Source organism: Elephas maximus, chromosome 7, assembly GCF_024166365.1.
Source record: "Elephas maximus indicus isolate mEleMax1 chromosome 7, mEleMax1 primary haplotype, whole genome shotgun sequence".
Taxonomy (NCBI): domain Eukaryota; kingdom Metazoa; phylum Chordata; class Mammalia; order Proboscidea; family Elephantidae; genus Elephas; species Elephas maximus.
In genome coordinates, this window is record NC_064825.1 from 83,029,286 (window position 1) to 83,042,203 (window position 12,918).

Here is a 12,918-nt window from a genome sequence, read left to right on the forward strand (position 1 = left end):
GAAAACCCTCAATGAGATGGATTGACACAGTAGCTGCAACAACGGGCTCAAGCATAATGATTGTGAGGATGGCGCAGGACCGGAGACTATTTCGTTCTGTTGTACATAAGGTCGCGAGGAGGCAGAACCGACTTGATGGCACCTAACAACAATAACAGTACTGCTTGTAAGTTCCACATCATCTGGCCCATTTACCTCTCTCATTCCTTTTCCTAATGTTGTCCTCTGCCTTGATTATTCTACTCAAGCCACTCTGGCCTTCTTAGTGTTCCTAAAACACTTCATCTTGCTCTGGCCTAGTGATCTTTGCACTTTCTATTCCTTTTGCCTGGAAGGCTCTACCCTTAGATATTTCCAAGTTTTACTCCTTTACTTTATTATTCAGGTCTTGCTTAAATCACTTCACAGAGGGATTCCCTTAAAGACTCCATCCAAAATAATGCCACCTTACCCTTGTCTCAAGGAGCCCTGGTGGTGCGGTGATTAAGTGCTCAGTTGTTAACTGAAAGGTTGGCAATTTGAACCACCAGCAGTTCCATGGAAGGAAAATGTGGCAGTCTGCTGCTGTACAGGTTACAGCCTCAGAAACCCTATGGAGTAGTTCTACTCTGTCCTACAGGGTCGCTATGAGTCGGAATCGACTCTATAGCAGTGGGTTTGATTTTGGTTTGGCTCTTTTCTCCCCAATCCCTAAACTCTTTATTTATTTATTTTTTTGTAGCAGCTAGCACTAATCAGGTAATATATACCATTTGGTTGCATATTTATTGCTTGTTTCCCCTCCAGAATATAAGGCACTGTGAGCGTAAACTTCATCTGTACCCCAGAACACCCTAGAACCAACACTCAGTGCCGTCGAGTCCAACTCGTAGCAACCCTACACGACAGAGTAGAACTGCCCGGTAGAGTTTCCAAGGAGCGCCTGGCAGATTCAAACTGCCGAACCTTGGGTTAGCAGCCGTAGCACTTAACCAGTACGCTACCAGGGTTTCCACCCTAGAACAGTGCTTAGCAAATGTTAAGGACACAATACATATCAGAATAAATGAATGAAAAACTGAAAAAGGTTTCATAATATATGTGCAAAAAAACAAACGCAAAATAACAGCCAGAGTATGCTATCATTTGCGTTTTAAAAAGATACACACATATTCCTATATGCATGGGTTCTCTCTGGAGGGGTACGCAAGAAACTGATAACAGCAGCTGCTGGCCTCTATGGAGGTCTAGGTAGAAGGGAGGCTCATTTTCCATTTTATACCCTTTTGGACTATTTGGATTTTAAACGAGTCTTAGGTATTTGCATTTGAAAAACAAAAAACCAATAATAATGACAACGAAAAATTATTAAAATTTACCTTAATCTCAACCTTTCGTTTAATAACAATAAGTTATATTCGTGAAACACTTTCTACTGCGTTCCTATTCCACAAATAGAAATGTGCTATGAAATTTATATACATTTAATCCCCATGGGATAGCTATAGGTGGAAAATCTACTTGAAGGCACTTAACAACAATCCCCATAAAAATCCTATGATGTAGGTATTATGATTATCCTTGTTTTATAGAGGGAGAAACTGTAGTATAGAAAGATTAAGTTAACTGGCCAAAGTTACACTACTGGAAATAGGAGACATGAGATTTGAACTCAGGCTGCTGAATGTAAAGTCCAATTATTTAATCACTACTCTCCCTGATATAAATATACAACTTCCAGATATTTTCTCATAGAAAAACTTAAAAACATATATTTACCTATTTTTGATAGAAACCTCTGAGCCTAGTATAGGAGCTCATTGAACAAATGTTGAAATCAAACTGAAAGTTTATGATTTCCATGTGTTTGTCAGGTATCTTACAGTAGCCATTTTTTTTTTAAAGCAAATATACTATTATTAGGGAACTCTTGGATTAGATCAACATGGTGATAACTAGTAATAATGAAAAACAATCATTAACATTTGTGTACCCTCTGTGCTAGATGTTATGTTAAACATTTGACATTCATCAAATCATTTAATCCTTATAATAATCATAGAAGGTAGGTCCTATTATTGTCTCCACTTAACAAAAACAGAGATTTAGCCTTAGAAAGGATAAGCAATTTTTCTAAGCTGACATAGCTAATAAGTGGGGAGCCAGAATGAAAACGCATACCCAAATTCAGAATCTATGTTGTTAACAACTAGGCTCTACTCGAATTAGAAGAGAATGCTTCCAAACGAAAGTACAGAAATTTTGGAGAAATTATCCTGGATATGGAGTGATATGGTTATGAATTATTTCTTAAGTACAAACTCAAATCTGAATTAGGTTTGGACTCAGACTTTTTTGGGGGGCTGAAAACTATCCTTGACACTGTCATTTATAATCTCTAACTTAAAACTCACACCACCTTGTTGAAGTAGGTATAATCATAATCTACTGAAGAAATTCAGGTTCTGAAAGTTATAAGGACAGAGATGACATTCAAACTTTTTGATTCCAAGATCAATATTTTCCCATAACACCATACATGTCTTGAAGGGAAGTTTATGGTAGATAATTAGTATCATGCTCTTTTATGGTATTTCAAAAGTAACAACCCTTTTGTAAAGGTAAAGGCAATGGATCCTGTATATCTTTCAGACCCATGTCTGTGAATGGAGCTATAAAAACAGAGTAAGCATATCAATTCAGGAAGAAGCCATACATGCCCTGTAATATGACATATCTCAAGAATAGGTCAGAGAACTTACATTCAGCATCATATTTGATTATGCTGTGTTCGTTTTTTTTTTTAAAGCTGTCACAACATTGGTGCAACAGACATTACTAGCAGCTCTGCATCTAACATCAATAAAATTAAATATGCTATGTAAAAGACTCAATTGAGAGGACTGGGCAAACTGTCAGGGCTTCCAGAACCCAACCACTAATATTTTTCTCCTTTCTTTTGAATAATGTGTTAGAGCCATTGCTTTCTTGACTCACAAGCATCACGGAAAACAAAAGTTCAAATGGCAAGGGTGACATTGACTGCTGGGCTATTTCTTCCTCCTAGTTTTCATATAGTTGGTAGTACAAAAAACATTTTCTTGTGTGCTTTAATTGGCTTGATGTATGTTTATAGTAAGACAAGATGCACTTTAAATTGAAAATATTATATACTTGTAAATCTCTATTCAGTAACTTAAAATAAGATTAGTTATGATTATTAAAGGCAGATACTCTTTATTTTACTGAAACAGTTCTTAAAAAATAATAGAATTTAATAACAAGCACTATCAACTCTTTGGACCTTATATTCCCAAGTACCAGAGTGCAAAAATCCCCCCACAAAACCTAAGGTGGGGGGGGGAAAGGGTGCTGGAATGACACTTAACACATAAAACCTATAGAATGTCTATACATTCTGCCTAATGTTCCACAGCTAATAACCAGTACTACATATTATACAGCAAACTTATTCAGCTCTGGCCAAATAATCTCTTCTTATATAGTAAACAACAGCCAGCCTTGACCTTTCTGTAACTGAGCGCCCAATGAGCAGCTAAAGGAGTTTTGCAGAAACTAAAAATAGACAACAGAAAGACTGATTCTCAGTGCTTAAAGTGTCTTTCATTAGCAGTGCACTTTACCAAAGCAGTATCCCTTCCATACCTGGTCTGATCATCAGTAATCCCGTGAGGCAGTCAGGGGAGGTCTTATCTTGATGCTACAAAAGTAGAAACAGGAGCTTGGGGTGGGCTCCCGATTGACCTGTGCCAGGCTAACAACAGATCTTCACTGGACAAAAATTTTATGTCTTGGCGAACCAGTGTTCTCCATTTGATAGTTAAGCACTGAGTTAGGCTTACTTCTGCGTCTCCAAAGTTGGAGTCTGGAAGGAACTTCATGCTGCAAGGTAGGGGACAACTAAGTGCTATGCCGAAGTCTGGGAAGGGGGGCCAAGATGCCCTTTAAAACTTCCGACTTCCTCTCAGAATTTAAGGCAGGTGATTCCTGCCTTCGTGCTGAGCTGTCAAGGGCTCACCTTAAGGCTAACTCTTGCTCTAGCGCGTTCTCGAGCCCGTCCTTCATTTTACTTTTTCCTCAGGAGCCCTGACAACTCCTCAGCCCCCACCCAACGCTCCGGCGTTTGTCAACAAGCACAACTTGGACCGACCTTTCTTTAGACCTGAAGAGGCGGGACCCTTCGCTCCCAGTGGGGCAGGTCATTAGAAAGAGCAACCCAGAGACCAGAGTTTCCACTTCGCGTGACCCTCACTCACCTCAAGCCCACAAGAGGCCACCGCTACCACTTCACTTTGATACCAGACTCACCGCGCTTCAAAATCAGCCACAAGATTCAAACCCAAGCCAGCTTCCTAAGCGCCTCATTTTATTGGCTGCCGCCTGTGTGACATCATCACGCCGGACGTTGCCGCGGCGCGTGACTGCTTGGCGCCTAGAGATTCAGTGGCGCCGCGCCGGGAAGCGACCCTGCTCCTCGTCGCCGTGGCAACAAGCGCGGCCGTTTCCGGAGGCGGTGGCCGGAGTGGGAGGGGCTAGGCTGGAGCTTCTGGTTGGAGGCAGCCCCCCCGGGATCATCAGTGAGCCTGCAGACCTGTGGGTGCAGGGTCCGGTCTCTGGGTTCAGGGTGTGAGTCAGACGTGTGCGGGTGGAGGTTGGCGTGTGCCCTCTGCTAGGGGGTGAGGCAGAGGCTATTGGTTATGGGCTAATGGGCTCTGGGTGTTTATATTCTCCTTTTCCCTCTGAATAGTGAGGCCTCAAAGACGTCCCATGATCTGGAAAGTGTAGGACCCTGTTCCTTCCAGCCAGGTTCACCTGGGTAGAAATGAGTTCTCTTCACTTTATTTGGAAGTCCAAGGCTTTTGATTGGAGCCCCCAGGCTTCATTTCTGAGGACTCCCAAGCCTACTTCTTTTAGTGCTGACTGAGAAACTTTGGTGTTTGACTGTTTTACATTCTTTCTAATGATGGCATTACGAAATAAAATCCTTTAAAGATGTTAGCCTTTTTCATTATTGGATGAAGGTTTTTTTTTTTTTTAAGTCCCAGGGTGTAGGTAGCTATGTTACTTAAAAATGTACACTTTAAAAAGAGAGAAAAATACCTGGAAAATATGTTTGCTTTGTTAAGATGACTCATTTTTATTTGTTAGAAAATTTTTAATAGTACGACCTGAATTTCATTTTTCTTATTTATATTATTATTGGAAACTCTGGTGACGTAGTGGTTAAGTGCTACGGCTGCTAACCAAAGGGTCGGCAGTTAGAATCCACCAGGCACTCCTTGGAAACTCAATGGGGCAGTTCTACTCTGTCCTATAGGGTCGCTATGAGTTGGAATCGACTCGACGGCACTGGGTTTGGTTTGGTTTTGGATATTATTATCACTGTATTCATTCATTCAGTGAAATTATTGACTGAGCCTATTATGTACGCGCTACGCACTTTTGTAGATTTTAGGGACATGATAGTACACAATATCAAAATCCCCGCCCTCTTGGAGTTCGTATTCTGAAAATTGATTATCACTGTATAAATAGGGTTGCAAAACACTCATGCAGAGTATTAGAAATAAAATAGTGTATGGGAACCCCCAAGATAAATGACATTTATTTCTTATTGAATGTCATTTGGAAGCACTGTGAATTGAATATGGTGCATGTTATATGATTGTTTTTGAACACTGGATAGAGCCTCAATAAAGCTATTACTCTGTAGTTGTATTACATGTATCACTACTCTTTGGTTGTATTACATGTATCTTAACTAATGTAATAGTTATCTGTGTAGTTTGGGGTTTGGTAATAAAATCGAGAAACCTTTTTATTTTAACTCAATATGCACTCACTGTATAGTACTTTGTTGCCTTTGATTTCCAGGCGTTTTATTAATCACTTTACAAATGATATTTAATTCTCAAAACAGTCCATGAGATGTAGGTGCTGTTATCTTCATTTTACTGAGGAAGAAGTTGAAATTTTCAGTTAATCCTTAAAGGAAAACATTTGAGTTGTACAAACCAGCCATTTCAGAGTTGAATCATTTGTCTCTGAAATACATTTTATATTAAGAGCCATTAAAATAATATCTTCACCCGGCCTGAACATGTGCAGATCTTACCAAATTTTTGTAAAATTTCATTAATCATTGGTAAAAAATAGAAGTCTTTTAAATTTTCTAATTTTTGATGCCTATCTAACTTTTGTTAGTTTTTTACATTGTATGATAAGGTTTACTAGTCTCACAGATGTTTCTACACCTGAACCAAGTACTTGCTTTACATTTAAATTTAAATCCCATTTTACACTTGCCATTTAGCAGAGTTCAGAGGGTGAGGTATGGACTCTTAAGAAATTGTACATATAGTTAAAGCAGAGCAATTCTGACATTACAACCAAAGCTGTTTCTCTTGTCAGCTGACTTGTTAACTTGGCAAGATATGAAGGTGACCTAACAGACAGGATTAGAGAATGGCTTATTTTGTAATGAAATGGAGGAAAAAGAACAAAAACTTCTAAAACAAGTATAGCTACTGAGACAGAAATGCCCACATTTTATTAGAAATTGGAACATAAAACAGTGTTGCTAGAACATCGAAATTGAACATAAGTTCTTAGCAAACTGAAGAGAGTAGAAATTAGGTATAAAAATGGAGCGAGATTTAAAGTTTCCTCAGACATTAAGACAACAGCAACAACATAAAAACGGTAAAGGTGAATTTAAACGTGGAAATGGTGGGATCTTATTTATGTTCTCAGGAACTACGTTTGGAAACCCCAGCACCTGCAAGACAGCTGGGCACTGGAAGCAGCGGAACGAAAGACAGACGGTCCTCAGTTGCTGGGGCGGACGTGGGCCCAATTTGTCCGTCGTCGCCAAGTTTCCCCCAGGGCTGGGATCTAGGCGTGCGGCAAGTTTAGGTTCTTCGACCTCGTTGTGACCGTCACTGGCCTGAGTCAGAGGCCGATTCAGGTGAGAAGATGGCTGAGTCCCAGGAGCTCTCCTAGAGCCGCCCTTCTGGGGGAACTCCTGGGCTCCCCGGCTTCGACAGGAGCAAAGGAAACACGCGACCCTGCTCTCGCTTCCTCCCCCTCAACATTCATTCCTTCTGGGCTGAGAAGTTTCCAAACAGGGTTTCCTCGTCAGAGTAGAACTCGGAGACGAATTCTCAAGCAAAACAGTGCATTGCTCCCTTTCCTTGGAACTTCCTACTTTCACTTTCTCCGCATTCGGGTTCCAGCCTCCAGGTCGCGTTTTTGGCCTCGGGCGTTAAGTTTTTAGACAGCTTTTCTTTGCAGGGGAAAGTGGACAACCTTTGAAGACATAGTCAGCAAAGGCACACTCACCTTTGTGCTACCACAGTTAAAAGTAACCAGGCCACTTCTGTGGTCTCATACCGTAAACGGAACTTTGCTCCAGGAGAAAAGTTTAGTGACTTAACCCGTAGAACCACAGAATCAGCTCTAAAGACCCTATTTCCTGAATTCCTGCTTATTTCCTGTGTCCAGAAGGGATTAAACAATCTTAAATCGTTTAGGGTATCTGGCTTTTAGCAACTGCGGTAGGGCTCTGGGTTGTCTGGTAGTAGACTGGGCTGCAGACAAGAGGGAAGGGGCCCCACTGAAAGGTTGTTTCCTTCCATTCTTTGGGAGGTATTCCAGGAAAAAAAAAAAAAAAAAAACAGAGGAAAATGAATTATTTGTGGTCCTTTCCCTCATGTTGATCCTCTCCCTCATGGCCCACGTTATTGGCCAATTATTTAATAGTAAAATGCTCAGACTTTGTACGTTGAGCATAGTTGAATAAATGTCTAGAAATTGACTGCAGTAGAAGGAAATTAAATGCTGTTGATAGCAGTATTTGTTCTATCTACTCTTCTACTTGTATTTTTCCTTGTGGTTCTGATTCCTGTATTGGAATTGATACTCCTTTTTCTAAAAATTATCAAAATCTATTAAATATTCTGAATTCCACCTATACATTGTATGCCCTCTTTTGAGTACTGCACAGCATACTGTTATTTTCAAGTGGAGCAGAATCAAGCAATAGGATGTTGACTTCTTTAAAAAAAAAATTGAATAATACGTAATATACTGTGAACAGTCAGTATAATTAAAGTAACATTACATTATAGAAGTGCATTTTTTTTTTTTTATGTTTAACCCTGGTGGCCTAGTGTTTAAGTGCTATGGCTACTAACCAAAAGGTCAGCAGTTCCAACTTACCAAGCGCTCCTTAGAAACTAGAGGGGAGTTCTACCTGTCCTATAAGGTCACTCTGAGTTGGAATTGACTCAAGGGCAACCAGTTTGGGTTTTTTTGGTTTTATCTGTAAAATGGGAATAATAGTAGTAACTACCTTGTAAAGTTGAGGAAACCCTGGTGGCATAGTGGTGGAGAGCTATGGATGCTAACCAAAAAGGTCAGCAGTTTGAATCTACCAGGCACTCCTTGGAAACCCTATGGGGCAGTTTTACTCTGTCCTATAGGGTCTCTATGAGTTGGCAACGGTTTTTTTTGTTAAGTTGTGATAAGAATTGAATGAGTTAGTATATACAGTGTGCTCAGAATAGTTACTGGTATAAAACCAAATCAAAGCCAGTGCTGTTGAGTCGATTCCAACTCGTAGTGACCCTATAGGACAGAGTAGAACTGCCCCATAGAATTAGTTATTATTTTTTGTTAGGTTGTTATATTCTGTTGAGTTGAGTGTGACTCATAGTGACCCTGCGTGCAACAGAATGAAACACTGCCTGATCCTGCACCATCCTCACAATCATTGCTTTGTTTGAGCCCATTGTTGCAGCCACTGTATCAATCCATCTTATTGAGGATTTTCCTCCTTTTTTGCTACCCTTTACCAAGAATGATGACATTCTCCAGGTACTAATCCCTTCTGAAAACATGTCCAAAGTACATGAGACAAAGTCTCGCCACCCTTGCTTCTAAGGAGCATTCTGGCTATAGTTGTTCTAAGACAGATTTATTCTTTCTTCTGGTAATGCATGATAAAGTCAGTATTCTTCACAACCACCATAATTCAAAGGCATCGCTTCTTTGATCTTCCTTATTCATTGTCCAACTTTTGCATGTGTATGAAGTGTTTGAAAATATCATGGCTTGGGTCAGGTGCACCTTAGTCCTCAGTGACGTCTTTGCTTTTTAACACTTTAAAGAGGTCTTTTGCAGCACATTTTCCCAATGCAACACATCCTTTGATTTCTCGACTGCTGCTTCCATGGGCATTGATTATAAATCCAAGTGAAATGAAATCCTTGACAATTTCAGTTTTTTCTCCATTATTATGATGTTGCTTTATTGGTCCAGTTGTGAGGATTTCTGTTTTCTTTGTGTTAAGATGAAATTCATCCTAACAGCTGCAGTCTTTGATCTTCATTAGTAACTACTTGAAGTCCTCTTGGCTTTCAGCAAGCAAGGTTGTATCATCTGCATATCACAGGTTGTTAATGAGCCTTCCTGCAATCCTAATGCCACATAGGTCTTCATATAGTTCAGATTCTCAGATTAATTGCTCAGCGTATAGATTGAATAAGTATGGTGAAAGGATACAACCCTGATGCACACCTTTCCTGACTTTAAACCACACAGTATCCCCTTGTTCTGTTTGGAAAACTGCCTCTTGGTCTATGTACAGGTTCCTCATGAGTGCAATTAAGTGCTCTGGAATTCCCATTCTTTGCAATGTTATCCATAATAAGTATATGTACAATAAATATATTGGTATAGTAAGTGCTCAGTAAATATTAGCTGTTATTTTGAAAAGTGTTAGAAACGCTAAGTTAGAGGGTGGTTGAATTTACTTTGTATAAGCTTTTTGGAAAATGTGAGGCATAATTAATAATTTAGGCTATTTTGTCACTGGTGAGCATCTAAAGATGTACTTAAATTTACAGTCATTTCCTGCCTTTACTAAGTTTTTTTGGCCACGTTTTTTTCGGTGTCAAATTTGGTACATAATTCTGTAGATTTATGTCTTTGGTAAAGTTAACGTATTATTCTCAAGATAACGTTTGCTGATGTTATACTTATGTAACATCAAATATGTATTATAACATTATTCTCAAGGTGGCATTTGTTGATGTTATATAACATCAAAATTTTATTGTTTCTATTACAAAAGAAAGAGAAGTCATATTTTAGTGAGATTTATGTTTCTCGAGAGATTTTGAGAATGTGGTTTTTGGTGGGGTGTGTCAGACAGGTAAAATTTCCTGAAGTTAGGTTTGATAAAATGTTTTTTCTGTAGAGTCTGGAATGTATTGATCTTCATTTTCTCAGAAAGCACTTATTAAGCACCTGATGTGTACCTGATTTTATGGATACAGGGGTGTGGATCCTGCTCTTAAATAACTCATAATCAGCGAAGAGAGAAGAGCAGTGTTGAGCATTTACTGTGGCATCAAGAATGTTGCTAGAAAATAATTCAGTAAAAAGCAAAATGTTTTCTAAAGCTCTTCTGTTAATATATTTATATCAGTACCTTTTTTCCTCTGCCTTTTAAAGAGTTATAGGTTGCATATGAAAATAGAGCAAGTATGAGAAATTCAAGGAATGTATCAATTACATATTTGCTTTTTTCTTGGGGCAGGGAGCAGAAAATGAAAACAAAAATAGGTGTGAAAAGCCAAAGAGTGCTAAGTGTTTATGAAATTATAATTCAAATTAGTATATTCTTCACTAATATAAGCCATGGTCACATGATCACGTAAGAGAATATTCATGACAAGTCTACAGGAATTTCAGACTGGTCCTATTTTCTTTATGGATGTATGTGCATCATCTTTTTCCAGGGACAATCTCTTGCACACAGTTAAATGCAGATGAGAATTCAGCATTTCATGAAAAACAAGTAGAAGAGCTTGAAATAAAAGACCATTTGAACATAGAATAGTTATAATCCCTCAGACATCCAGATAGCTTTTCAAATAAATAGGTCTGATGCATTGAACAGGAGCTGCAGTGGCACAGTGGATAAGTGTCCCACTGCTAACCTAGAGGTCCATGGTTGAGACCCACCCAGTGGTTTCTCAGGAGAAAGATCTGGTAATCTGCTCCTATAAAGATTAAAAAAAAAATCCTTTAGGACACTTCTCCTCTGCCACATGGGGTCACTATGAGTTGAAAATGACTCCATAGCATCTAACAACAACAAAAACAATGCATTGAACACACTCTTTAGATGTAATTAAAATTCAGAAATAATATTTTGGAAGAAATGATGACTGAAAAATCAGATTTCAAATCCCAGACGGTTAAAACATCAGTGGGCTTAGAACTTATCAGGCCACACACTTACACAAAATTATATTTTCAGATTATTTCTGGGGTTCCCTTAGATTCCTCACTTCAAATAAAAAGGTGATTTACCTTCACTTGTTCAAGGTGTTCAGATGATGAGTCTTATAGTTGCATTTCTGCTGTAGCTTTTTTTTTTTTTTTTTTGCTGTTGTATACATATGTATTAATTTGTTTCCCCCCAGGTGTTTTTCTTTTAAAAAAATCCAATAATCATAGTATTTTTCATTTTTTTTCCTTTAGATTTGTTGACCTACGGAATGCTGCGTTACGCATACTTTTGTAGATTCTATAAAGAATTTTTTTCATGCTGGTTGGAATCTGGCATGCTTAATTTAGGCACCTGGCCAAAAAGTATGCATACTACAGCAGAAGGATATAACGAATATGAAGCCCATGAGCAAACATGCAAAACTGGAGCTCAGGAGTTACAGCTGAGTCACGATGGAGATTCTGAAGCTGTAGCTAAATTACATATTCCGGTAATGGTGGATGAAGTTGTTCAGTGTTTGGCACCACAAAAAGGGCAGGTGAGTAGGTTAGTTTTTTTTTTTAACTTTTTTTTTCATTAAGATATAACGCACATACCATTATATTCACCATTTTAAGGTGTACTATTAATTGGCTTTTAGTATATTAACAAGGTTGTGCAACCATCATCACTATCTAATTCAGGAGCATTTTCATCACTCCAGTAAGACTCCATGTTCCCATTAGCAGTTACTGTCCATTCTTCCCTCCCCCAGCTCCTGGCACCCACCGTTCTGCTTTCTCTATGGAGATACCTATTGCCTATTCTGTACATTTAATGTAAATGGGATCATTCAATGTGTGGCCTTCGTGTATGGCTTATTTTACTTAGCATAATGTTTTCAAGGTTTATCTGTATTGTAGCATGTATTATATTTATTTATTTATTATAATATTTTACTATATAGATAAGACCACATTTTATGTATCATCAACAGATGGGCATTTATTTGTTTCTACTTTTTGGCTATTTTGAATAACCCTGCTGTGAACATTCACGTACAAGTTTTTGCATGGACGTATGTTTTCAATTCTTTCGAATATTTACCTAGATATGGAATTGCTGGATCATATGGTAGCTCTGTGTTTATCTTTTTGAGGAACTGCCAGACTGTATTCTAGGATTGATTAGTTTGGTCAAATAGCTGTTTTAAAAGAAAAGGATATCACACTTGCTGAATGGTTAGAGTATGAAAACTGAATGCAAATATGGTTTCTTGAGAATTTTAGAATCTCTTCAGAAATAACTAGAGACAAAGACCTAGATCTGAGTTACTGTTCTTTGTGTTCTTAACCTTAGATCCTCAACTGCCCTGCCTAACTCATAATGTTGTTGGAAGGGTTAAATAAGATCTTAGACATGAATGTGTATTAAAATCTATAAAGAGATCAAAAACATGTTAGGTAGTTTAATACTCAAAGAAAAATAGTTACTTTTTGATAATTAAACACATTTACCAAATGTACCAACGATTATGAAGATGGCATAGAACTGGGCAAACTTTCATTCTGTTGTAAGTAAGGTTGCCATGAGTGAAAGCCAAATGATTGACAACTAACAACAAGAACAACCAAAAA

The 12,918-nt window shown here is 38.5% G+C and overlaps 2 protein-coding genes across 3 annotated transcripts in view; one reads left to right on the forward strand and one right to left on the reverse strand.

The window, feature by feature from the left end:
- Positions 1–4,476, reverse strand: part of KIF18A (kinesin family member 18A) — a 99,786-nt gene extending 95,310 nt beyond the window's left edge. The window contains exon 1 of the mRNA XM_049890758.1: positions 4,257–4,476. The gene's annotated coding sequence lies outside the window, so the exon portion shown is untranslated. The remainder of the gene's footprint in view (positions 1–4,256) is intronic.
- The window catches only part of METTL15 (methyltransferase like 15), a 250,315-nt gene continuing 241,848 nt past the window's right edge, over positions 4,452–12,918 (forward strand). The window contains exons 1-3 of one of the 2 annotated variants that reach the window (XM_049890760.1): positions 4,452–4,593; positions 6,754–6,967; positions 11,554–11,840. In XM_049890760.1, coding sequence (XP_049746717.1) covers positions 11,571–11,840 — 270 coding nt within the window. In that variant the 5' untranslated portion in view covers positions 4,452–4,593; positions 6,754–6,967; positions 11,554–11,570. Of the gene's footprint in view, positions 4,594–6,753; positions 6,968–11,553; positions 11,841–12,918 lie in introns of those variants that run through there. The other variant, XM_049890761.1, reaches the window with a different exon arrangement.